The 24,395-nt window shown below is 39.0% G+C and overlaps 1 protein-coding gene across 1 annotated transcript in view; it reads right to left on the bottom strand.

Annotated features, from left to right (window-relative positions):
- Positions 1 to 24,031, bottom strand: part of LOC103779693 (roundabout homolog 1-like) — a gene marked incomplete at its 5' end in the record, with an annotated part of 63,709 nt that extends 39,678 nt beyond the window's left edge. The window contains 10 exon segments of the mRNA XM_008947338.1: positions 5,807 to 5,978; positions 9,516 to 9,637; positions 10,908 to 11,139; positions 13,508 to 13,629; positions 16,934 to 17,100; positions 17,200 to 17,368; positions 17,535 to 17,616; positions 19,016 to 19,221; positions 21,773 to 21,944; positions 23,843 to 24,031. Coding sequence (XP_008945586.1) covers positions 5,807 to 5,978; positions 9,516 to 9,637; positions 10,908 to 11,139; positions 13,508 to 13,629; positions 16,934 to 17,100; positions 17,200 to 17,368; positions 17,535 to 17,616; positions 19,016 to 19,221; positions 21,773 to 21,944; positions 23,843 to 24,031 — 1,633 coding nt within the window.
- Positions 24,032 to 24,395: the final 364 nt, after the last annotated feature.

The raw sequence follows: 24,395 nt of genomic DNA, 5'->3' as shown, positions 1-24,395 counted from the left end.
ACTGTTCCCTACAAACTAAGCAGTGAATAGATTTTTTTTTTTTTATGATGACATATCTTGTGTTATTCCAAAACAGGCCTAAAGAAAATGTAAGAAACTGCAATACAAACAGGAGACGCAATCACAGCAAATCACACAAATAACAGAAATCATACAAATAATAAACTTCCTCTAGAAAAAAAATACCTTTTACATGGCAAATGGTTACATAAATAGTAGGTTCTTCCAGTGAAGAATTCCAGATTTCAGTTTCTGCAGCAGCGAGGTCAAATACCTATTTTGCCAAGGAATCGCCACCGCTTTTGACTGCTACCTTATTGGAAACTTTATTTCATATTTCAGGTCCCTTTATCTCTGTGATCCTAAGTGCACGGCTGTCTGAAAGCTCACTGGGCAGACTCATTCTTTTCTTACTAATACACCCTTTGTGTCTGCTAGGTTTATAGATTTCATGCCTATTTGTGCAAGGTTAAGATGGGTTGCTTCAGATTTTATGGAGACGGTCAAGTGAAGTTCCACAGAAGCGACCAGCTGGCCTTAAACGTATAAAGTATACTGTGGCCAATGAATTAAATCTGTCGCTCTCTATCTTATCTTTTGTCTCTTTGCAGCTGAGGCTGTGCTAAGATATGAAAACTTCCATCATCAGCCTCTATTCAAAATGAGTAAGCCTACTATTTCTGTATTTTTAAACAGCTACACTACTTTGTACATCTTAATTGAATAGAAAAAAAAAGATTTCTGGAGAACCTATGATGCTGGATAAATTTAGAAGACTGATAAATATGTTTTCTCTAGTCGTTTAAAATATATATATATATACATAAAACACTAAATCCATGAGAAAAAAAATAATCACAAACTCAAAGTCTAAATTAGAACATTTTTTAAATGTGTCAACAATTCAGTCATACAAAGGATAGGACTTCATATATACATACATTTTGCATTCCTCAGTCAATGCATGTCTCAAGATTACAAAATACTGAGGAATCTTTTTGAATATTTATTGTTCTAATTTTTAATTAAGATTCATTTTATAGTATTATTTTGCTAGCCACTGCAAGCATAAGAACAGTATAATTATATATTTGCTTTTAAGAAACTAGGCTTATGGTATGCTGTACATGGGCAGACTTAGAGATGCTTATAAATCAAAAATAGAATGGAAGCCAATTATAAAGCAAAGGGAATGAAATCTAGTGAACCCCTCATTACTCAAAATTTCCAGGAACATTATCCTGGAAACCCTTCTTTGAGCAGGTCATCTTTGTTCTCTGTAATAGTCCTGTGAGATCCTGAGTGATCGATCAGGAAAAAAGCTCTTGAACTAAAAAAAGTACTTTTTCTTCATCCCAGAAAATTTCTGGAAGCTGTGACTGAGATATAAACAGTTCATAATCAACATTCCTGTTCCTGCTAGAACTCCTCGAGGAGATGTGCCAAAACAATAAGTGAACATAAACATTCTACAGCAAAGTGCATCTCACTGCCAGAGCGGCAGACGCAGCATTTAATGGACTTGAAAATGCCTCAGAGTTGCTGGAGCAAGCTGAGCCCACAACTCCCTGAAACCAGCATATTATCACAGTGACTCATCCCTTCCACACCAAGATAAGAGCCTTCTTTTTAAACACAGATGATGTTGCTGTGGCTATTGCTCACAAGCTACCCGATTTGACTGTCTTTGAAGCTCCAAGTTTCAAACTTCAATGAAAGCTAATTAGAATTTACATTGAGAAGAACAGGGACCTCTAATTCTCAAAAGTTAAATGTTCATATAAATAGTAATAATAATGTAAAAAATATCATTTAAGTTGCTAAATGTTAAAAAGATTAATATACAACTGAGACTGGAATGCCAAAGAATGAAAACGGACAGAAAATTCTAGGTTCAGAGGTGTGCAAGCAACCTTAACTCCACCCCGTACATGTACAACCTATCGGATGGTACTTTCTCCACAGGCCTGTCTCATTGAACACACAATGTACAAACAGCAAGAAAGAAGATGTAACTTTTGTTGACAATGTTAATTCTGGCAATTCAGAACTTCCAAAACACCTGGAATCTGCAACATAATGTCCAAGTGTTTCCTTAAATATATGTGTATGATGGAATATGAAAATTATTTGGTAAAATATTACCAATTTAGGAATATGTTGTTTTGTCTCCTTTCTAGATACACTCATTTCCAAAACTGGAAATATATCAGTTTTGCACTTCAATCTTATAACATACGGTATTGAACTGGATTGCTGTGAGGGGAAAAAAAAAGATTACTTTCTTCAAGTCATCTGCAGGTCACAAGACAAAAATATCAACAAAAAAACCCCTCCAACTATCACACTAGAAGTGCATGAAGGGCTGACAGAATAACATCCCTGAAGGCATGCTAGCTAGTTCACAAACCACATCTCTTAAACGAAGCAATTAGAGTAACAAAGATTCAATGAGACTTTCTTGTGTTTTGTACATTTGAGACATCCCCTGTTTGAATAATATAAATCAGCATTTATAATAACTGTGCAAACAACGCTTAATAAATAACTGCATACCATGCATTCATAAAAATTGTGTGGTTAAAACATTAACTCCAGCTGTGGGGTTCTTCAGAGCTGGCATCCTGGTGAAAATGTGTTGCAATACTTTCCAAATTCACTACTTATTTGCCAAAAAGCATAGGTAATACTGCCAAGCTCTCATAGGTAATATCCCATCACTGTACAAAAGTTAGTCTAGAGAATAGCAAAAAACAATTTTATTGTGATAATTCTCACTTTTCTGTATGGAGCATTTTTGCAACCAATATTCTGAAGTTACATGTCATGACATGAAAAGAAGTTCTATCAAAATTCTATTTTTTTTTCTCCAAGGCACAGTATTATGAGCACAATATAGTGAGCTATGACTAGCTCTCATGAAATATATTTTTTTTCCTTAACATCAAAGCTCTTGCGGTCTTTTTTATGTAAAATATCAATTTTCCTTTTACAACAAACAAATGGTTTTCCAGCCCCTGGAATTCCACAAAAAGCTTTAAAAGGTCATTCAAAAGCCAAGAAATAAATTCAGAAGCCCCAAGGGGAGTGTTTTAAGAAGACACACACATGATTTTTCAATTGATATCATGATTTCAGACACTTAAAAGTGATTTTTGAATAACAGGTACACTGTTGGCTTGTCCCTGGTGGCATGGGAAGTCTGGGGCACTGCAGCTCAGTGAGCTGCTTCCTGTCGACTGACCATGGAAAATGAAAGGGCTTTGAGCCTGCAGTTTGTACCTGTCTCTGTAACAGGTTAATGAGTGCACGAGCTCAGCTGACTGCATGCCGTGGCTCTCTGGAATCCAATGTCTCCTGTCCTCCTCCCCTGTTCTGGAAAGCAGCCTCCAAAAGGTGAAGCTTCCTCTTGTCACACACCTGGCTGAAACTCTGCCCAGGCACTTCTCACGACCACAAACCCAGGAGCACCCTGCACAGCACGCAGACTCAAATATGAGGTTGCTGGGCAAGACAGTAGGCTACACTGGGGGCAAAAACATCCTCTTTGCATGCTTCAGAGGCAGCCAAAACTTACTCTTGCATTATACGGAGATAGACTTTTGATTTTAATGAAAAAATTTGTAAAAAAAAGAATGACTAAATCATGCAGTGTATTCCAATTCCACACGTGGAATTCTTAATCAGTTAAAAAAAAAATAAAAAAAAAGGTAGGGATTGTACTAATTCAGATTATCAGGAAAAGATTTCCTGAAGGAGTAGCTGGGATCAGTGACAGAAATGTAGAAACTTGAAGCTGTCAGTGGCAAACAAGGAGTTGCTAGAGTACAGAGGCACAGGGAGTCCGGACTCTTTCAAACCTTCCAAAACTAGCATCCATAGCCCTCTTTCCTCCCCCTTCCTAGCCTCTCTTCCCTCTCTCTGCAACCATGTAATTTATTGCTGGTGAAAAGTGCCAACCGATGACATCAACAAATTCATTTTCTTCAGAAGAGCTACCAGAAATCTCTGGTGTCTGCTCTGCCCCCAAGCTGGGAGCACATCCAAGAACTGAGAATGTGATTCTTTGTGGGGGCTTTAGGAGAACTTGTATCACAGGGTACAGTTAGGTAAGCTGCAACCATTCTTCTGCCTTGATGACTTTAGGTTGATCTGCTCTATTACAGGGTACTCCTCTTAAATTTTAGTACTAATTTTCATCAGACTCCTGCAGTTGCCCAAAGGACTGCAGCACTGTCTAGGTATTTATTTGTGCTGCTTCTAGTGGCAAGGATCTCCAGGAGCCTCCTGCCTCCAGGTCTTTGTCATGTAACAAACAAATACTGTGACTTTTACCACAGCACATGTAGATTGGGTCATGCCACTTAGAAGCAAGTAGTACAGACTATGAAAGCAAACCTCAACCACAAGGAAATACAAAGATTCTACCAGACTTGCACATTTGAACACCCTCTGAGGTGTGTGACTGCTTTATGCTTTCTAACATAGTATCAGTAAGTGTCAGGCAAGAACTCTGGCAAAAAACTTACCCTGATACAGTCTCATTTGTTTCTTTTTCCACTTACCAAAACCCAAAAGTGATTAAGTTCCATGATAAAATTTACCTTCATTTAGCATTTGCTTATTATCATAGAAAATGAAAGAAAAAAAAAGGTTATGAAGTCTTTGGCTTTGAACATTGAGTTTACCCCATGAATTTACACTTATAAGCCTCACCAGTTTAAAATTTTCAAAATCTAGTCATATAGAACAACCTTGACTTTGACTGGAAAGCTGCCTGCAGGAAGCTGTGAATGGAAGCTGGCTGTAGGAAAGAACAACAAATAACTGTGGAGTTTTGCACATAGTAATGGAATATCATAGAAGCTGTACGTAACTTCATCATAAAATCTCTATTACCATAATTGAGAATCAAATGCCTGTGTAAGCTAAATAAATTAAAGATGACCCTCATTTTAATAGCCAAGGAAAAGTACATGTAATTTTCCAAAGAATATATTAGTTGTTTGGTTTTGTTTTCACATGCAGTAATTATTGATTTTTAAATAGAAAAACTGAAATAACAAGGAAGATCTACTAATGATACAGAGATAGATGGCACAGAGTCCAAAGCAACATGCTGAGGTTGCTTTCACTATCACATACTGCAATTACAAGGTATTTTGATACAGGCATATTGGTAAAGCAGCATATGACTATACCTAGAGCTAATTTAAATAATCTTCAGCTAACCAACAGCAAAGATGGTTTTCTCCCAGACACATCCAGGAGCAATGCCCCTGTTTGGCATTTATGACAGAGAGATGTTTGGTGTAAATGAAGTTAGGAAATCAAGATTATCATAAATCATCTGTATACCTCTTTTTCCTGTACTCGGGTAATTTACCAATTTTCACACAGAATCGATATTTATTGTGCCTAATTTTAGCATGCTATTGGTTTTTTGCTTCAATAAACAAAGATAAAATGTGATCAAGACAAAACTGAAGTCAGCCAACACTTAGTGATTCATACTCCTCTACATGTGTCAGACAGCAGTTTTAAGAAGGAAAAATCATTTTTAAAAATCAATGACCAAAAATCATTGCTAAACTGGGAGATTAAAAAACCCTGTGTTGTTATAACCCCACCTTTAGAACGCAGTTCTAAGGCAAGTTTAAAACCAGAAATGCCAAATCCTGCTATTCCAGAGATCAAGTAACACTATCTATTTCACTTGTCTTGAAGTACTTCTGGTGCCATAAAAGACAAAAGCAAACAAACAAAAATCACTGAAACCAATAGGTAGGATTACCAGCAGGCTTACCTAGTTGGATAAACTGGGGATCGCTTTTCACCCCAGGTCCTGCCCCCGTGCTCGCCGCCACTTCCACGCTGTATCGAATACCAGGAACCAGGGAGGGGATGACCACAGAAAAGGTGGAGCCATCCACTGTCTTGTTTATGTGGTATCGACTTTCATTGCCCAGACACCAAACCTGCAGGGAAGCGAGGGCACGATATGCATAAATCTTCAAAACGCAACACCGGAGGAGAAGCGGCAGGCAGGACGCGACATTCCTTTCTGCTGCATAAAGAAATTCAGTTTGTCACCACTCCACCCGCACTAACACCGGCACTCATGGATTGCTGTCCTAGGCACCGCGTGAACACTGAAGAGGTACTTCTTGTTCCAAAGCGCAGCTTCAGCTACTAAAAATATTTGATGGGTTTATCATAATCAGTTCACAGTTCAACCAGTGACATCAGTGTTAATAAAACTAAAAGCATTAGTAACATGTAACAAATAAAGGAAGCCCCGGAGCCAAGAATCATTCACATAAAAACCAAAGAGCATGCAGTTAAATGAATTTGCAATTCTCTTTTTCAGGAAACATTTGTCAAGCAAGGATTTCTTCATTCCAGTGCAAGGGCAAGTCTTTCATCAGGTGATGTCACAGGAGAACTGATATCATGTTGGAATCCAAACGTTTTCTTCTTTTAAGATGGCAGCAACAGGCAAGGATCAAATAATATGCCATTTTCTATTGAGAGACAACAGCCTGCTATTAGCTCTCATATTTTGGTCAAGATCTGGACACAGGTCTAACGACTTCCATTCACCACTTTATAAATTACATCAGTAATATTAAACAATCACAAGAAATAATACAATAAGATACATTTATCACTTTAGGCCTGCACCACTGATGTGGCAAATGCTTTTAAGAGTAAGGCTGAACTCCCCACTGCTCTGAAAGGTAAAGTGGCAGCCAATCTAGATCTGCTAAAAAATTGATGAAGCAGTCTTTATTACATTTTTATTCCCTTTCCATAAACATATTGCTCTACAATGAATATTCATCCAGAAAGTTAAATTAGTTCAATTCATTAGTTTATCTGTAAAGAAGCAAACTTGCCCAAGAACAGCAGCATATATGAACCTGTACTGACAGTACACAGGAGGGATGATGTTGTTTTTGACATATGGAGCTCCTAAAAGATTTAGTACCCAGGCAGCAACTCGTAATCTCTTGTGCAAGTCTGCTGCTGTCGAGATTGCCAGGTGAGTGAGCTGGAGTTTCACATGTGGAACAATTGCTACGTCTCTTTCTGTAGAACCCTCCTCCATCTGGACAGAGGCCATTTTGTTCAACTTCAGGACATTGTAAGACCCTTTTTCTTTCTCTGGATACCAAGGACTGAAACAAGGCTAGTGGGACACTGAGGAATTGAAATGTACTTTAAGCTCCTTTGAGAAAGAATCCCAGTGCAGCATATACATAACTGTTGCTGCAGAGCAGGTGAGGGCACACACAGGGAAGAGAATCGCCTTTTTATATCCTGACACTACGTAGAGATTGTTTCAGTCAGTAGTAGCAGTATAAGTAATATTATTAGCATTACTCTTAAATCCTAAAGGCTGGTCCCAAAAATGCATTAAGTAAATGAGAAGTCAATAAAGTGAAGTAGAAAAGATTTAAATTTACTTTTTCACTTATGTCATTTCCACAGAAATTTTTAGTGCTACGCTGTAGCATGGCGTGGGTACAAACAATAACACCGACTCATTATGTCCTTGTAACTATGCGCTACAAATTCATAAACATGGTCTGTTCTTATGAGCTCAGATACACAAAGAAATTCACAAAACAATAATATTAAACATCAGGTTGTTCAGTACCTTCTGTACAGTAGTTGATGGTATACCTAAAATAAGCTAGTGAAAATGAACTATTAGAGTGTTACGAAGGAAGGAGGAATTCATAAATAGACACAAAAGCACAGAAAGAATTAGGATAATAAGAGCATTTCTAACTTCACTCAAGGGAGGAACGACTTCTGCTCTGGTTTGAATTTCTGGCTTTTCATGTGTGCTTAATGATACTTCTTCAATTAAGATGGTATCCTCCTTCCTATTTATTTTATCCTTTAAATACCATAGGTACACTCTTGCCTTAGAACCGGGCTGATGAGAAAACAAAGAATGCCCCCACATACGTGCACCTTTATTTTCTGATATAAGACACAGGCAACAGAAAAATGAAGAGGAAAGGAAAAAAAAAATGTTACAAGATTTCTACCTGTTTCGTGTTATTAGTTCTTAATCTTAAATCACTGGTTCTACATTTACTTAGTTTTTTGACAAAATATTAGTAACATATAGCAATTATATATATATTCATTGTGTCTGTTTTCTGTCCATGATAAAATGCACAAAGGAAAATAATGGCATCTACACAATACATGCAGATGTGAAATGTGCCAGTGTGCCATCTACTGCTACACAAGTACTACAAGATGCTCGCTCCTACACCTGGTGTTGTATTACCTCTCAGTGCTAGGAGTTTTATTAGGTATTATATCCACTCAGAAATGTGAATTTCCTGACTTTTATTGTTTTGTCCTTACAACCCTAACATTCCTCTGATGCAGTTTCTTGATGGAAATAATTTCATCTCTTCAGCTCAAGGTCCGTCTTTAAATAAAATAACTTTGCAAGTATGTTTTTTCCAATTACATTATATATCTGAAACTAAGCCATAAACTGATTTTTTTTTTTTTTTACCAATTGGCCAGGTTCTGAAAGGCTTTTTATTATTCTAAACTGACCATGAAGCTTAGTGATCTCTTTCCTTTCCCATTTCTACTAAGAAAAAAAAAAAAATAGCAGAATGAGTTTTGATGGCTAGGAATATATGTCCATAGTGTTTTTACCTTGAAAATAGTCAAGACATTACCACTTGAAATATTTTCTCAGTAAGGAGCATTTGCAGGAGACTGAAACCAAAGATCCTGCCTCTCCATGGCTACAAAGCTTGCTTGATATCCACAACTAGACATCCAAAACGTCTGTAGCTTGATTAGGAAAAATAAGCTTCATTAACTTTGCGATGCAAGGTATCACAAAATAATTTGAACTGAAAATGAATACAGCATATGTTGCTAAATGAACATCAAATAAATATTTTAGAGTGTACTTAAGATTTGTTAAAAATTGAACAGTACAATGAGTTCTGTGTTTGTGTGAAAGAAAAGGAAAATTTCTATATACTAAATACATTTCTAATTATACAAGCACACTCTTTGCCGGAAAGTTTTTCAATTTGTTTTAACTACCTAGTTACACAGAATTTACTCAGATCTTAATACTGCTAATTATTATTGCTGAGCCTTTCAACTCATTAAGCCTGTTGATATTTACTGCCTCCACCAATGTCTTTGAGACACAAAATGGTTCTCAAACAGGTATGGTTCCCTCTCTACTTGTGGGTGCATTTCTTAAGATAAGGCAAGAAGGTATTTGTTTTAATTAAGAGTGATGACTCCTTGATTTACGGGGACTGTTTTAATTGCCTCCTACCATCTAGACAGAATTATTAAGTATGGAGTTTGATTAAAGAAGTGATTTTCGACCTCATTTGCTCCGACCAACCAGTAGATGGAGCCAAGCATCCACGAACAATCTAACCTGGCCCTACCTGGCCAATCCCCCCTCCCTGCTCTACCAGGAGATCAAGGCATGCCAGCAGTACCTTATATTCTTGAACCATCCCATTCTGGTTGTCCTCGGGGGGTGGCTGCCAGGTGACCACAATTGCCGTCCCGTTCCCATCATTCTTGGTGACTGAAACACTCTGAGGTGGAGCACTAGGAGCTGTTTTTTTGGAAATTAAGGGTTGAAAAGTTAAATTTGTGACATGCAGAAGAGAGCTTATTTAAAGAGGAGGGTGCGTTTTGGGCTACAGAAATTCATTCCTTTATGCCCCTCCCTTCACTGAGGGCCATTTTTGCCCACAAGAAAAAAAAGATACAGAAGAAAGTGATGTGAACCTGCAGCCAGCCTCCTGGGTCCTGCTACAGTCTTGCTATGCAGGCCAGAAGTCACTCGTCACCAGATTCTCCAAACTCAGATACCCACAAGCTAAATGCCACAGTCCTGAGCACTGAATTTCTCACTGGTGTCACATCATCTCACTCAGGATCAACAGTTTTGGAAAATAAAGTCTATAAATTGACCCCAACAGAACGTTAAACCCCACTTCCTCTAGTATGTTAATAATAATGAGTAACACAAAACATTAAAATCAGGACAGGCAATGATATAATTGTAATAATAATAATAATCATCTACATTTTGAATTTTAAATAGTCCGAAAAACGGGATGCTTAGCTAATATTTAGGATGGGTGCAGTTAAGTACACCTTTTGAACCACTCACAGCAATAAACTTGAGTTACACGGCATTTATACTGGGGAGGAAGGAGAGAAAGGAAAGGGCTGCACATCCCAAGAGAGGCACCAAAATTCCTATTCAGAGACACTGGCCCTCTTGCATACTCATTATGCCTGAGCAGCAACAAAAGGAAGAGCTTCATGAACCTTCTCTTTTTTGCACATGTATGAGATGGAAATATATAATTTAGTCCACTATATCTGTTGCCCTCATTCATCTTTTCATTTTGTCTTACTGATTGATCCAGGTATAAAAGCCTTCAAAAAATGTGGTGGTTTCCATTCCCTCAGCTATCGTGCTTTGATGATTTCTGCAGTGTCTGCTATCTACTCAAGATAGTGATTAGCAAGTGCTTGAATCTGACAGAAGTCACTTGTGACCAGACCATGAACTCAGCAGGGAGGAGCACACACTGCAGTGAAGATAAAAAGCACATTTCCCATTGTGTGTTACAGGGGATTTTTGCACATCCCTCTCTCTCTCTGTCTCTCGCCCGTGGTTCTGAATATTTACTTCTGTGCCACCAAACAATTCACATAATGATCAGTCCAGCACAGCCTCCTCTGCCGCAGATTGCTGTTCTCAGACAGCACGCACTTCAAACAAAATCAAATAACGAACATATCAGAGGAAAGCGGGCCAGACTACAACTTCAAAAAGGAAAGATGAAGACAGTCTGGCTTCTACTTGCCTTCTTCCAGAGTCTTTGCAAATTTCACTTCGCTATCTGCTCCCTGAAACTCATTAAAAAAAGGGCGGGCCTTGATTTCATAGTTTACACCTTTCTTCAGCTCGGGAATGATAACGCTGTTTTTGGTTGGAGTCCTCACTTCAAAGATTAACCACTCTGACTCTCCATAGGACGCTGGCGTCGGTCGGTACAGGATTTTGTATCCTTGAATGTACTGGGATTGCTGGTCCACCTGGCGAGACAGCAGAACACACGACACACCCTGTAACACACAGGAACCCGGAATGTCGCCCGTGACGCTACACACGCTCCTTGCACCATCCATTCATTCTGTTCAGAGGGAACAACAGCGCCAAAGCCGACAAAGGCTCCTGGCATCACAGGCAGTTACAGGCCTCATTCCGAAGTGTGCCTGATGCTGGTGAACTGTGCTGGTTTCTGTGGGTTTAGGAAGGCACTGAAGGGGGATAACGGAGTTGTACAATATGCCCCAGCTCTGTGAAATGAGCAGCCTTTGCTTCCGTGGAGAGACGAAGCTCAGCACAGGCCGGGTTCTGCCACCCGGATGTGCTTGGCAGGGGACACATCGGGACAAGGTGGGGAGGACCTGCAGCCTCACAGCTCGGGGTGATTAATACTCAGATCAAAGAGAGACCCTGCCAACTCTCCCGAGCTGTGGAAGCCTCCCAAACTCCACGAAATGAGCTCTGCTTCCTGCCTGCTTCCTTCTGGAGGAAGGGCAGCCAGCTGGCACTATCTCCATTGCTGTGATTAGGCTGGGCTCTGTCAGAGGGCAGATCTGTCCAAGCACTTCCTCCATGTCCACCCACTCAGTGGGAGCCTCCTCTGCTGGAGGGAAAGGGCTATTTCGAGAGGGCTCTGAAGAGGCTCATAAAACTCAGTATGGTAACACAACTGAGACTTAGAAAAGCGGATCAAAATGATACTTGGTGGTCCACAGTGCTCTTTAGACCGAGGTGATTTTATATCACTTATAGGGAGAAGAGATCTTAACATAAACGAGGGTGGGATTCAAAGTGTTTGGCTACAGTTGAAAAAGAAAGCTATCTTACAGGAGTGAAATCTCATGAAGCATTTGCTGTCTTTTAACTACTGGTTTCAATTTCTGGTAAATAAGGAAGTCCAGTAATTATAACAAAATTTTTCAAAGTGTATCAGGTTTTCCCTATTTTAAAAAATTTCATACGGTGATACAAGAAAACTGTTTGCTTGCAATTTTACTCCAAAAAGCAACACATTTTATTTTTAATAATTACGTAAAGAATGCGTTTGCTAGCTGAAACTGAAGTAATGCTTATTTTTGAAATTGCAGAGAAGCTACAGGCAACCCACGAGACTGACAAAAATTGCGTGTCTGGAGAAGTTTGTTCTGTAAGAAAAGGTCAAATAAGATCGTGCTAGGAACCTCAAAGATGTTCTAACATTTCTTAGTTAAAACAGGCGATTGCCTGCTGCGGGTGGCTGTGCTGCAGGTGACAGTGTAACTACTGTGCAACATAAGCAACAGCTCCGAGGAGCCTGGTCATGGACCAGCACTCCACTGGGCTAGGGCTCTTCTACAAAGTCAAAATGCCTTTTGTTCCCATTCAAAATGTTCTGCCATGGCATAGCAGGGGCTAAGCCCTGTGCTCTCTGCCAGTATATTGAATATGTTCAGACGAAGTCCTAAAAAGACCTCACATCCTACTCCCTTTAGATTTATTCCTGTACCTGGTGTAATTCTCCTCCTTTTCTATTTAATTCTGCATTCGATTTTTCAACTGCTCTTCTCTGAATTGCATTTTCTTATCTCATTGTTTGGTACTTGCATTTTCCCATGCTGTTCTTTCTCTTAATTTCTACCTCTTGACTGCCAAATGTCTCCACAGTAAGCCATTTCTAATCCTTTCTCTCATTGAGGCTTCAGCCTTGTAAGCCTGCTTGAATCTTTTTCACACAGGTTCCCATTCCCTTTGCTTCGGGACTTCAGTATTGTTTCCTCACTCTCTCATTTCCTCTGCTACATCCTCCATGCAGCCAACCTCCTGCTTCCTCTTGACACAACAATGTCAACAGAACATCTGAAAGGTGCTGGCCTTTCATCTCTTCTCCCTGTACTGTGCACTCTCCCATGGCACTGTGAGAAAGGATAGGTTCAGATGAGGCTATATGGGTTTGGGTGTGTTTCTCAGTATCTATGTAGGATGAGGTAACACTTTCAAACAGAATTATGCAGTACACTGGTGAGTGACAGACAGGGAAGTGCCCGTGTTCCCTCATTAGGGGACCGATACACTTCCTACTGAAAGCAGCGCAAAAACTTCAAATGATATGACTTTGATCAGTCCTTTAGCTTCCAGAGGAGGACTCTGAAACTCTCACCATATTGTAAACAGCAGTCTCTACAGAGACATAAAATGGTGCAAATGGGACAGAATTTAATGAGGTAGGAAAGTGAAGCCCAAGTAGCACTCAGTCCAGAGAAAAACATTTTGCAAGCATACAAACTACACAGCTTCTTAAAGTGTGGCTCCAGCACAGTCAAACGGTGTGATTCAGCAGAGCATGTCACCATCCCCACGAGGCACATTTATACTTACAGTCCAGTGAACTTCAATTGAGGAAGAAGAAAGGATAGTAGGGTTGTGCAGATGTAGGACCACATCACCTAGTTCTCTCTGGACCTGCTTGTGATCCACACCTTGACTTGTTGGTGGAACATCTGTAATAATTCAAGATTCCATTCTCACAAGTATTATGATTGTAAAAATAAGTATATGTAAATATGAATGAATATATCATAAAGTATACGATCTTATCACAAATAAAGTTTACCCAAAGTACCTCTCAGTTACGTAGGAAAAAACTACATGAAGTATTTTCCTGAGCAAATTATCCATGTAGAACCAAATCATTGCAGTGTACTTTCTTCAACAGAGATAAACAGGAGGAAAATGCTGCATAAAAAAACCCAGAACACCACGCCCAGGGATGTCTTTGTTAAATGACTACAGCAGCATCTCCCTATTATTTCCTGATGGGAGGAGAAAATGTTCTATAACACACTAAAGTCCAAGAGACTAGGAAGCCTATGAAGGATAGCAAATCCAGAAGCTGTACCTTCAGAAATTCATGGGCAAACTTACTGGTTTTAATTACAAAATATATGTAACAACTGAAGGAAACAAAAATGAGTCATGTGGCTGCAGCTTCTCTGATGGCAAGTGACTTGTGTAAACAGGAGGCAGAGCACAGCTGAGTGCTGTCTGGCTCGTCTTACTTTTGCTCTATCTTATTGTTCAGACACATGAAGGGACAAATTCCTCTTGAACTACGCAGCGGTACAATGGAAACACAGTTTCTGAATGCAGAGCTCTTGAAATGCATATTTAGCTGAAATGGAATGACTGACAGACTATAAAAATTATAGGGCAATTGCTAATAGAGTGTCTAAAACATACATGTACTATGGACAGCAGTGTAACATAGTTTCTGTATTGATTTCATAATATCTCTTTGATCACTTCATTTTAAGCAAACACCATGCTGACTATGACTAAAAATCAGAGACTGGGAAATTAATATAAAGTACTTACAGTGATTTCCTTCTTTCCTTTTTTTTTAATTTTTTTTTTTATTATTATTTATTAAAAAAAACCCACAACATCTTATTCCAGATACAGAGTAATGCATTACACAAACTTTGTTCCAGCCTACTACTTCCCTTCCTGCCTCTAGTGATAAAGCAAGATCAGGAATCTTCAAGGGTTCTGTTCTCTAAAGACCTTGGAAATCTGCATACCTTACGCTTACAAGAAGTGCCAAAGAGAGAGTAAAGAGAAATATATATTTCTGTACAACTATTGCTACTGTAATAAGTCACTGTAGATATGTAAATTACCTTGGAAGTTGAGATTTGGATAGCACAGTTGATGCTGATAGACAGGACACTTAGAAAATGCAAGTGCAACAGTTGTAAAGCATACTTTTTGAATGGTTGTCATAGTCTCAGTTTACTAGCTTTTGGTCTTGTCTAAATAATAAGAAAACTATTTTAAGGCTGCATTAGGACAAGGCATGAGGATAATTTTCTTTCCAGACATACAGTTCCCATATGGGAGTACAAAGCCTATGTAACTTTGAGCTTTTATCATACAGTTTCCTCAACATATTTACAAGAAGATGGTATTTCTTCAAAGTTAAAGCAGCAAACTGAGGTTAGCATGTAGCCAGTGGGTGGCAAATACAGATTCTTAGGAACACTGATAACAACAAATCAACAAAGCCAAAAAACCCTCCACTGAGTCACTGCTGTAGCTACATATAGTATGTTCCACCTAACAGACCACTTAGCAGAGTATTTCCCCTCTTTCAAAGTTTGAAAGCATCAAAGATAGAAACTTGTTTGGAGAGTTGCCCAAGTATCACCCTGCTTAGAATGTAACAGGAAAGTCAGTGGAATAACTAGTCCTATGTTTGCTAGTCATAAAAGATGAGTCATCAACAATACGAATCAAACAACATGTGTGTTTTCTTTTTTTGGCTCCAGGCCCCCAAGACAGGGACTGCCAGTGAGAACACCTAAGCATGTCATTGCTAATGCTGGTAATATGTAAAGATGAAGGTAGATTAGGTTCGTCTGGACATGCATATAGGGCAAGACTATACCACCCTCTAGACAAAAGTGAACTGGGAAATTTTTGAGCTTAGCTAGACCACAACTTACACAAAAGTGAAATGGTATTGGAACAAGAGTAGAACTGCTTTGAAGAACTTGACACTTGATTCTATTTTTCACTACTGATGTAAATTTTATCTATTGGTTGTTATTTTCACTCGTGCTTTGTGTGGTTCTCGTGTCTTCAGCTCTACTAGATGCCCAGAGGACAGCAAAGCTTTTCCATCCATGCCATTATAAACCACTCAGCTGTGTTGAGTGAACAGAACACTGCCTCATCCGCTGTTTATCCGAGTCAGGTCACTGACCAGTTCATTGGGACATTCAGAACTGATACCTCACCTCACCTCACCTGCAGGAATTAAAGCACACTGCATGAAACAGGGACTTGTGCAGAACACTGCTGCCTGCCTGCATAACAACCCATGTTGCCCTATTCCCAGGAATACGGAACTCACTGAAAGGTTACTAAATCTCTCCTTGGTAACAGACTTAGGAATCCCAAACCCCCTATTTTCCATGTGGCCATGACTCTCCTGTTTATATGTATCCATTGAAATTGTCACCTATCAGGAGAAATGCATAGTAACAAAGGAAAATGTCCACTCCACAGGGAGGATGAGAGAGACTTGTTTTCAGCCCAACTTGAGAAAAAATGAGAAGTCAATGGAAAATGCTTTGTTTCCTTTAAGGAGCTTCCTTTCAAAAACAAGCATGTACTTACTTATGAAAACAATGAAACAAACATAGGACACAGTCACTCTTAACAAGCCAATAGGTCAATTTCTCCAGTAAGTAGGACTCCTTCCTCCATTACTGCCCAGTCGTTTCTTGCACTTGGCTATCTACAAGCATTGTCTCTCTTCCCTACTATTTAATTTTCAATAACTGAACTACTGAAAGACTTTTAATATTGCCAAAACCTCTTCTTTACTGGCTTATGATGCCCATTTCCTTCTCTCTTTCCTAAGGCAGTAGAAACCAACTCAGATTATGTGCTGTTTCTCTCTCTGTCTCAGCCTTAAGCCTCATTTGATTCACTGTATCTGAGGATTTGCATGATAAAGATCAGAGATTACTTTCGTTGCTAATGAGCTACTCTGCAAGATGTAACTATCTTTGGAAAGAGATACTAGAGTTCCCTTCGGCAATGCAATATGCTGTCTAAGCAGCTTTCAGAATCTATCTTACAGAGAACTGCAAGTTTAAACACTGTTTTTTATTCTCTAGTATATATTATAGCCAGAATAGATGGTTGCAAGCTACCAGAATTCCTGCACCTGGCATTGCTCAGTCAAATTATGACCGTCACAGCAGACATCTACAATGTTCAGTATCAGAAGCTTACCTTGAGTTTTCACTGGATCAGATATTTGGCTTGGGTCACTTAGTCCATATGCATTAGCTGCTCTCACAAGGAACAGATAAATTGCGTTAGGTTTTAGCCCTTTAACTGCATAACTCTCTGTTTTCACATTTTCAGCTACAGTCTGCCAGCTGCTCCCAGATGCATGGCTGAGGATGAAACACACCACAGCAGGTTAGCATGTGCTTCTTGATCAACATACTACACGCAAACGTTAAGTACAGCAAGATCACTCGAGACTCGTATACCTGAAGGCCTCAATTACGTAAGAAGTTGGTGTTGCACCTGAATTCAAATTAGGTTGCCATGACAACGTTACTGTATTTCTGCTGACATCCGTAACCTCAGGTTTTGATGGAGCACTAGGAATGAGGTTTGGGTCAGTGGGTCTTGGTGGCTGCACCGGGACTCCAAACTCTAACAAAGGAGAGAGAAATGCTGAGTATAGACAGGAAGCAATTGTAAGCTAATTGTTGTTCGTATCTGCACTGGCAATTTATGACGGAACCAGGTAACTTCTGATTTCAATTTCTGATTTTCCTTTATGTATTTTCTCCACAGAAAGAAACCCTAATTGATTTACCTTGGACCTCTATGTATGCACTCCAGGTAGCTTCGCCACTTGGGGTTGAAGCAATGCAGGTGTACCGACCAGTGTCGCCCAGCTGAGTGGGAAAAGAAAAGAACAAATATTTGAAACAATCAGGCACTCAGTGGGCTAGAAAAGTAATTACAGCTCTCTGTGTGCCCCCATGAATATGGATAAACATATTAGGCTGAAAAAATTTTGAACCAGAAACTTCTTCCATTAGAAGTTATGGTTTTGTGTGCTGCAAAATGAAAATGGATACTTACTTCTGAGCATTCGTTAAAGAACTGAAAAACTGCATATTTTAATTTAATGTCATCTATTCTCTAATGAATGAGCTGAAGCCAACCGTTGTCCAAGGTTCTAACAAATAAATTGAGAAGAAAACCAGGTGACAAGACCCCATGCAACCACCAACCTTCTGCCTAGATAATGCCTGTGGATTTGTCTGGACTGCAGCACTGGAGAGCATGTCATCCTTAAAACAGAGCTTAAATATTGCACAGAGCCTTGTACATATGGGGTTCTGTGTATTTGTATAAACTTCACTCTACAGCAGACCCAAAAAGAATTCTCCATACGCTACTCTCATCCAGTTCTGAACGTTGGATTACTTGTCCCTATGTGACTTAACAACATTTCAAGACTTCTTTTTTTTTTTTTTTTTCCCCAAATTATATTCTATCCATGTAATGTCCCAGCCTCAACAGATGAGCAGAACAGAAGCTCTCAAAAATCAGAGGTTCAAACTGTAAGCAAGTGTAACCTGTAGTTGGTAACAATCAACTCTAGGGAGCATAGTAAAGTGATGGATTCAGTCTGACTTTGAAAACATTACATTTCAAACCACAGAAAATACAACAGAGAATAGTCAGAATGCTAAAACTTAACAACATCTTCAAACATTTTACAGTGTGCGAGGCATGACCAGCAATACTGACCAGGTACTTGCTGTAACTCCCTAAGGAAGCCAGGTATTTAATGGGTGGCTAGCCATTTTTAAGCTAGGTTTACACTGTCAAATGAGTATGTTTAAACTCAAAATCTGTTTTGAAAAATCTTTGTCCATGGCTCTATTACTACCGTATGCTAAACAAAAGTCTTCTTTATGAACATTTGAAGTACTTAGATCATTTTGATCTATTAGTGCTAAAGCCCAAATACTTTAAGGATTCGTCTTGCTGAAATAAAAGTTTTGCCTTCTCCTTCATGTTTTCAGTACCAAATAATTCCCTTAATTAATACCTCTTAAAAGATTTTTCCTTGTGAAATCTGAAATAATATGCCCTAGGCAGAGTAAGCCAAGGTGTTAGGCATAAAGAATGAACTACGTGAAAGCATGAAGTATCAAATACTTTAACACATGCATTAAATATCTCATCAATTCTAATAGCAGGATTAACTACATGAAAAGTGCCTTCAGGTAAAAAACAAAGTGAAACAAACAAGAAACCCCATTTGCAAGTTCAGGCTACCTTGGCATATCGGATCTGCAGTGCTCCTGTGTCCAACTGCTTGATGCGGGAGTCCTGGGTAGAAATGAGGATCCCATCCTTCCTCCAGAGGATAGTGGGCATTAAAGTGCCCGTGGCCACACAGTTCAGGACTAAAGTACCATCTACGGCGACCGTCTGGTTCACAGGACCCTGCCGGATGACAGGGGGAGGTCGGTCTGCAATCACTGCCGGAAGAAACGACAGGAAAGAGGTTTCTGCAACAGGAAACAATTTTCTAATCATCTCAGCAACAGCAGTTGCTTGAGGCTTTGAAACAAACTAAAGACAATTACAAAAATTATTAAAGTTGGAGGCGTGCATTATTCAAGGCAGGCTGTGTTATCGTGATGCACAAGTACAGCATTGTAAAATGATACACAACACAGTATTTTCAGAAAGTGAAGAGGCATTACCTAGTGGTATCTGATAGGCATTCTCTAATTCCAATGTCTTTATGAAGTGATAATGGAATGAGAAAGGACTTCTCAAAATCTTTGTCAGGGCACAGATTTCACTTTGTTCATCTTCTACCACAGAGCGGGCCTGCGTAATAGAATTCATACTTTCTGCACTCAAAGGCAGAGCAGGCAGGAGATGCCTGTAACCAAGTATATACTTCTTAAAAATAATGTATCGTGTACCATCAGCTCATCTTGGTGCTGTTTCCTAATTGGGAGATGCCAGCAGGAGGGTGAAGTAAACACAAAACTGATGAATAGGACTATATTAGAAGTTTTCAACTAAGAAATATTTTTTCCCATAGCTTATGACTTTTAGTTCTATGATGACTTAATCTGACAATATGACTTCAAAGTCAAAAAGCAAATCCCACAGTGTGTTTGCATCAGTTGCAAAGCATCTTTCATACAATGACAATTAAATCTTATTGATGGGATTTTTAATAACTGTGCACAGAAAGGTATAAAGCAGTCTTGTTATTCACAGAAAAAATAATGGTTGTCTACATGGGGTTTGTCTTCCATTATCTATTGAATAATCAAAACTAGTGGTAAAAACTATCTTATTGTGTTTCAGTGACATCCTCTACCTGTACCATCCAACATGACATGGACTGATGACCTGAAAATAGCCACAACTTTAAATGACATAAATCTATTCAGCAGTGTCATGGAGGCTCATGTACCTTAAAAACTGGTTTGGTAGCTGAAACATAAACCTGAAGTTCTCATAATTTGTGCACATCAGGTATCTCTAAATTACTTTTCAACAACAGACAGGGTGTTAGTACTGCTTTTTTTGGCAAAATTCCAACTCGCATAATTTCATTTGCATGTTCAAATGACAGTGAATTTTCCACTGCTTAATTTATCCTTTACTTCTTGTCACAACCTGCTGCCATGCACTCCAACACACCATGAGGCCATTACTATCTTTCTCTGCAAAGATAGCCACAATAAGCTCACTTATAGTTTGTGTTTGACTTGGACAAGTTTGTAAAGAGCTTTGCACTTGGCAATGTTAAGATGCTGACCTATCTGTGCTCTACAGGAGAAATGCCACCGAAATCCATGGCTATGTTAAGAACCACTGAAGTTGATGGCAACTGTTATTATCTATAGGAATACAGGGGTAGTACTTCTTATACCCCACCTTCACTTTTCTAAAAGTACAAAAACAATACTATCCCAAGACATCATACAAAACAATCACTCATCAGATCAATCCAGAGCATATAGTCACAGTAAAGGAAATAAATACACATCAATTCACTTGTTTTTTTTTCCATGTTCAGATGGCGTAGGTCATTAGCAGAAAATCTCTCAATTTTATTTTATAAATTTTATTTCTCACCTTGCTATGGCCTTCTCCCCAGTGAAAAATGGATAAAAGTGGATTAAGAAATGTGGCTTACCAGTTGTGAGAAGCCAGAAAGGATGCAGTCCTATTCCTCCAAACTATCTCAAGTTGCTCGGTGTAAACAATGTTATTCTGCAGGTTTTTTCTTCTTAATATCTAGTCTAAATCTACCTCTTTTCTTTAAAACCATTGCATTTGGCCTTGTTGAATCACATGAGGTTCACACAAGTCCAACTCTCAAGCCTGTCCAGGTCTCTCTGGATGGCATCCCACCCCTCAGGCATGTCAGCTGCACCACTCAGCTTGTTGTCATCTGTAGACTTGCTGAGGATGCATTTGATCTCACTGTCTGAAGATACTGAACAGCACTGGTCCCAGTATTGACCCCTGAGGGACACCACTTGTCATCAACCTCCATCTGGACATCAAGTCTTTGACCATTACCCTCTAGATGTGACCATCCAATCAGTTCTTTATTCACTGAACAGTGCACCCATCAAATCCATATCTTTTCATTCTAGAGAGAAGGATGTTGTGAGGGCCTGTGCCAAAGGCTATACAGAAGTCCAGATAGATGACATTCCATCTTCCAATAACAGGGATAAAGAGCTAGGCAGCAAGCAATCTGGAAGTAAACTAAAACTACTGGGGGAAGCTAAAAAAGAACTAGATAAATTAACCGATCTGACTAAAATCCATAAACTGAAGTATAACTGGTAAATACATAATGGAAATACAGTGTCACACAATATCCAAAATTTCAAACTCCTTACTTAGGTGGCCTAAATAGGATTTTTGTGTTCAAAGACATGCAATTCACATCAGTGCAAAGCAGATTACAAAGTAAGTTTCACAGTGTCCTACTGCTGTCTTCATATGAAAATAAAAATTTGGAAATGATAAAAAAGGTATCATTACCATCAGTAACTTCCAAGTAGGCTTTTGTAATGATACTTCCTGCAACATTTAGAGTCTGGCAGATATAGTACCCAACATCAGACCTCTGGACATTGGTGATAGTGAGGTCTCCTGTCTGGGAGACTGAAAACCGGCTGGATGACTGAGGAGGCTGGTATGAGAAAAGCAGATTCTACAAAATGTATAGGAAAGAAAGTGAGAAAAAAAAGAGTTAAATTCAAACATCAATAATTTTAAGATATCTAAACAAATTCGTCTTATTCATGTTTTATATAAAACATTCTGCTCTTTGTCTCTTAAATATGTCTATACCACAATGTGAATAGCTTTTATAGAATTTTTTTTTTGTGATAAATAGGTGCAGATATGCCCATATAATTGCATAAGTCTTTTTGGATTGCTCTAACACCCTCTGTGGTCAATGCTGGGCTTAAAACAAAGTTTAACAGGCACTAGTGAAGATGGGGTATGTACAGATACCATAATGGTGAAAGCAACCGTGGTGAACATAAGTAATTTGCTTTAACATCCTTTTTTAGAACTCACTCCAGAGCATTCTATTTATTTCATTTAAATGCCGATGTTGGCTTACTTATTTGTATTTTAACTTTCATGTTCCTAAGAATGGAGCAGTTTTTTAAGAAGAGATGCCGTTTAGGTCTTTCTAATCATAGTGTTTGTGTTTTATAAAGAGTTTTATAATATAGAATTAAATCCTATGCCAGTTTCTACTTAGATAGTTTTGGTATGAAGTACCAGTATTTCCCAACTGTGGTCAAAAATCAGAACTGTAATCAAAATAATGCAAGTCCTTTATACTAAATACTGATTCCAAATTTCTACCTCTCACTGAACAATTTGTGAATAAGAATACTTTAACGTCACAATGACTATTTTTTATCTCCCTTTCTTGCCCAGCTACATCTTGCTTTTCCAACAATCATCCAAAGGAACAGGACACAATATCCTCTACTTCATTGTTAGCATACTTTATTCAATGACATCCTCTTCCTGATCTCTCAATCATCAGAAGTGGTCATCACTCAGTAGAGTCAAAAATGAGCCAGAAAAATTATGTACTAGATAACAGTTGGCAAAAAAAAAAAAAAAATTAAAAATCCAGGTCATACAAAAATACAAACATAATATCCTGGTATATTTATACCGTTGAAGATTATAATCTAAATTTAGTTAGCAGTCTAGTCATACTGGGGTATTTAGACAGAAATGTTGCAAATGGAGTAAAGATGCCAACCTTTAAGTATTCTCAATTTCCCTGGCCTATTGTTTTGCAACACAAAGAACCCTGTCATATGTTATTGTGCTATTCATTCACAGGAAAACCAGAATCCCATATTCCTTCTTTCCTTCCAATAAAGAATACTTTGTGTCACATCCCTCCTTCAAAAGATGACTGAAAGAAAACTGTGATTCTCTTGCTGTGGTATATATTGTGTTTTACCCACTGGCTTTCAAGATCCTTTACAAAGAAGCTGAAAATACTTCCCCCCCTATTCAAATAAGGAAACTGGGAGAAAAAGTAACTTATTCAGGTATGACCTGTCAGCCAGCTGAGTGGGAAAGTATATCTTGTTAATGCAAAACTAGAGTCCTGCTCCTTCAGTGATGCAGGTCCATGGAGCAAATGGTTTAGTTTGCCAGACAAACACAGACACATGGCAAACTAATAGCTGCACCAAACTTTCTAAAAATTTCGGAGCATGTGGTAGTTTAAACTTCAGCATTAGTCATCTCTTCACCTCTTTAAAATTCTCCCTGTTCAGTGAAAAGTGTTTCATAGTAGTAAAGCATGGAATGTTTCTAGTTGTTTCACAGATTTATTTCTACATTCATGGAGAAAATGGGAGCTAGAGGAAAAGATACCCTTTCTAGTAAGGCTGACATCACCTAGCATGCATGTGACTTAGAAGCAGAGAAGAAATATTCAGCATCTCCATGCTCTAGACGTATTTTCCACAACTTTAAAACAACAATTAACAAATTTCTCTCTCACGTGACATCATCTCTTCAAGAAACTGCCAGGGAGAAGGGCCAGAAAGGCTGTTTTACCTGACTTCCCTCTCTCCGCCAAAAGATGGCTGGCTGAGGGTTCCCAGTAGCTTCGCACTGGAAAGTCACTGTCCTCCCCAGTGCAGCTATCTGATCGCGGGGCTTGACAACGAACTGCGGAGGCTCTGAAAGGGAAACACCAGGCAAAACATACATCACACTACTATCAGAAGACCAAAGTTCACCCATCTGAAAGCACAATTTGACTACTGACTTTAACAGAATAGTTAAATTTCTTTAACAAGGAAGGCAGCACAGCCACATCAGCCTCTGCACAGGCACAGCCAGCGCCACTCAGATCCTCTTTTCTGCTGCTGAACTTCCCAATTAAAAAACAAACTCTCACTGTGCATCACGTGCTTTTATTACTGACCACTTACTCAAGGAAGTTACGTCCCCCTGACTTCATGAGACAACTTGCAGAGCAACAGCCACCAACACGAACAGATTTATTAACAGCTTGTGTTTTAAAGGAGGAGTGTGGCTACAAGTCAGAATGGAGACATCTTGGAGGGACAAATGGCCTAGAGGCCACACTTTGTCAAGGCCTGCA

Source organism: Merops nubicus, unplaced genomic scaffold (genome assembly GCF_000691845.1).
Source record: "Merops nubicus isolate BGI_N331 unplaced genomic scaffold, ASM69184v1 scaffold20339, whole genome shotgun sequence".
NCBI lineage: Eukaryota > Metazoa > Chordata > Aves > Coraciiformes > Meropidae > Merops > Merops nubicus.
Note: the sequence above shows the minus strand (reverse complement) of the source record. Positions and strands in the feature narration are given on the sequence as shown.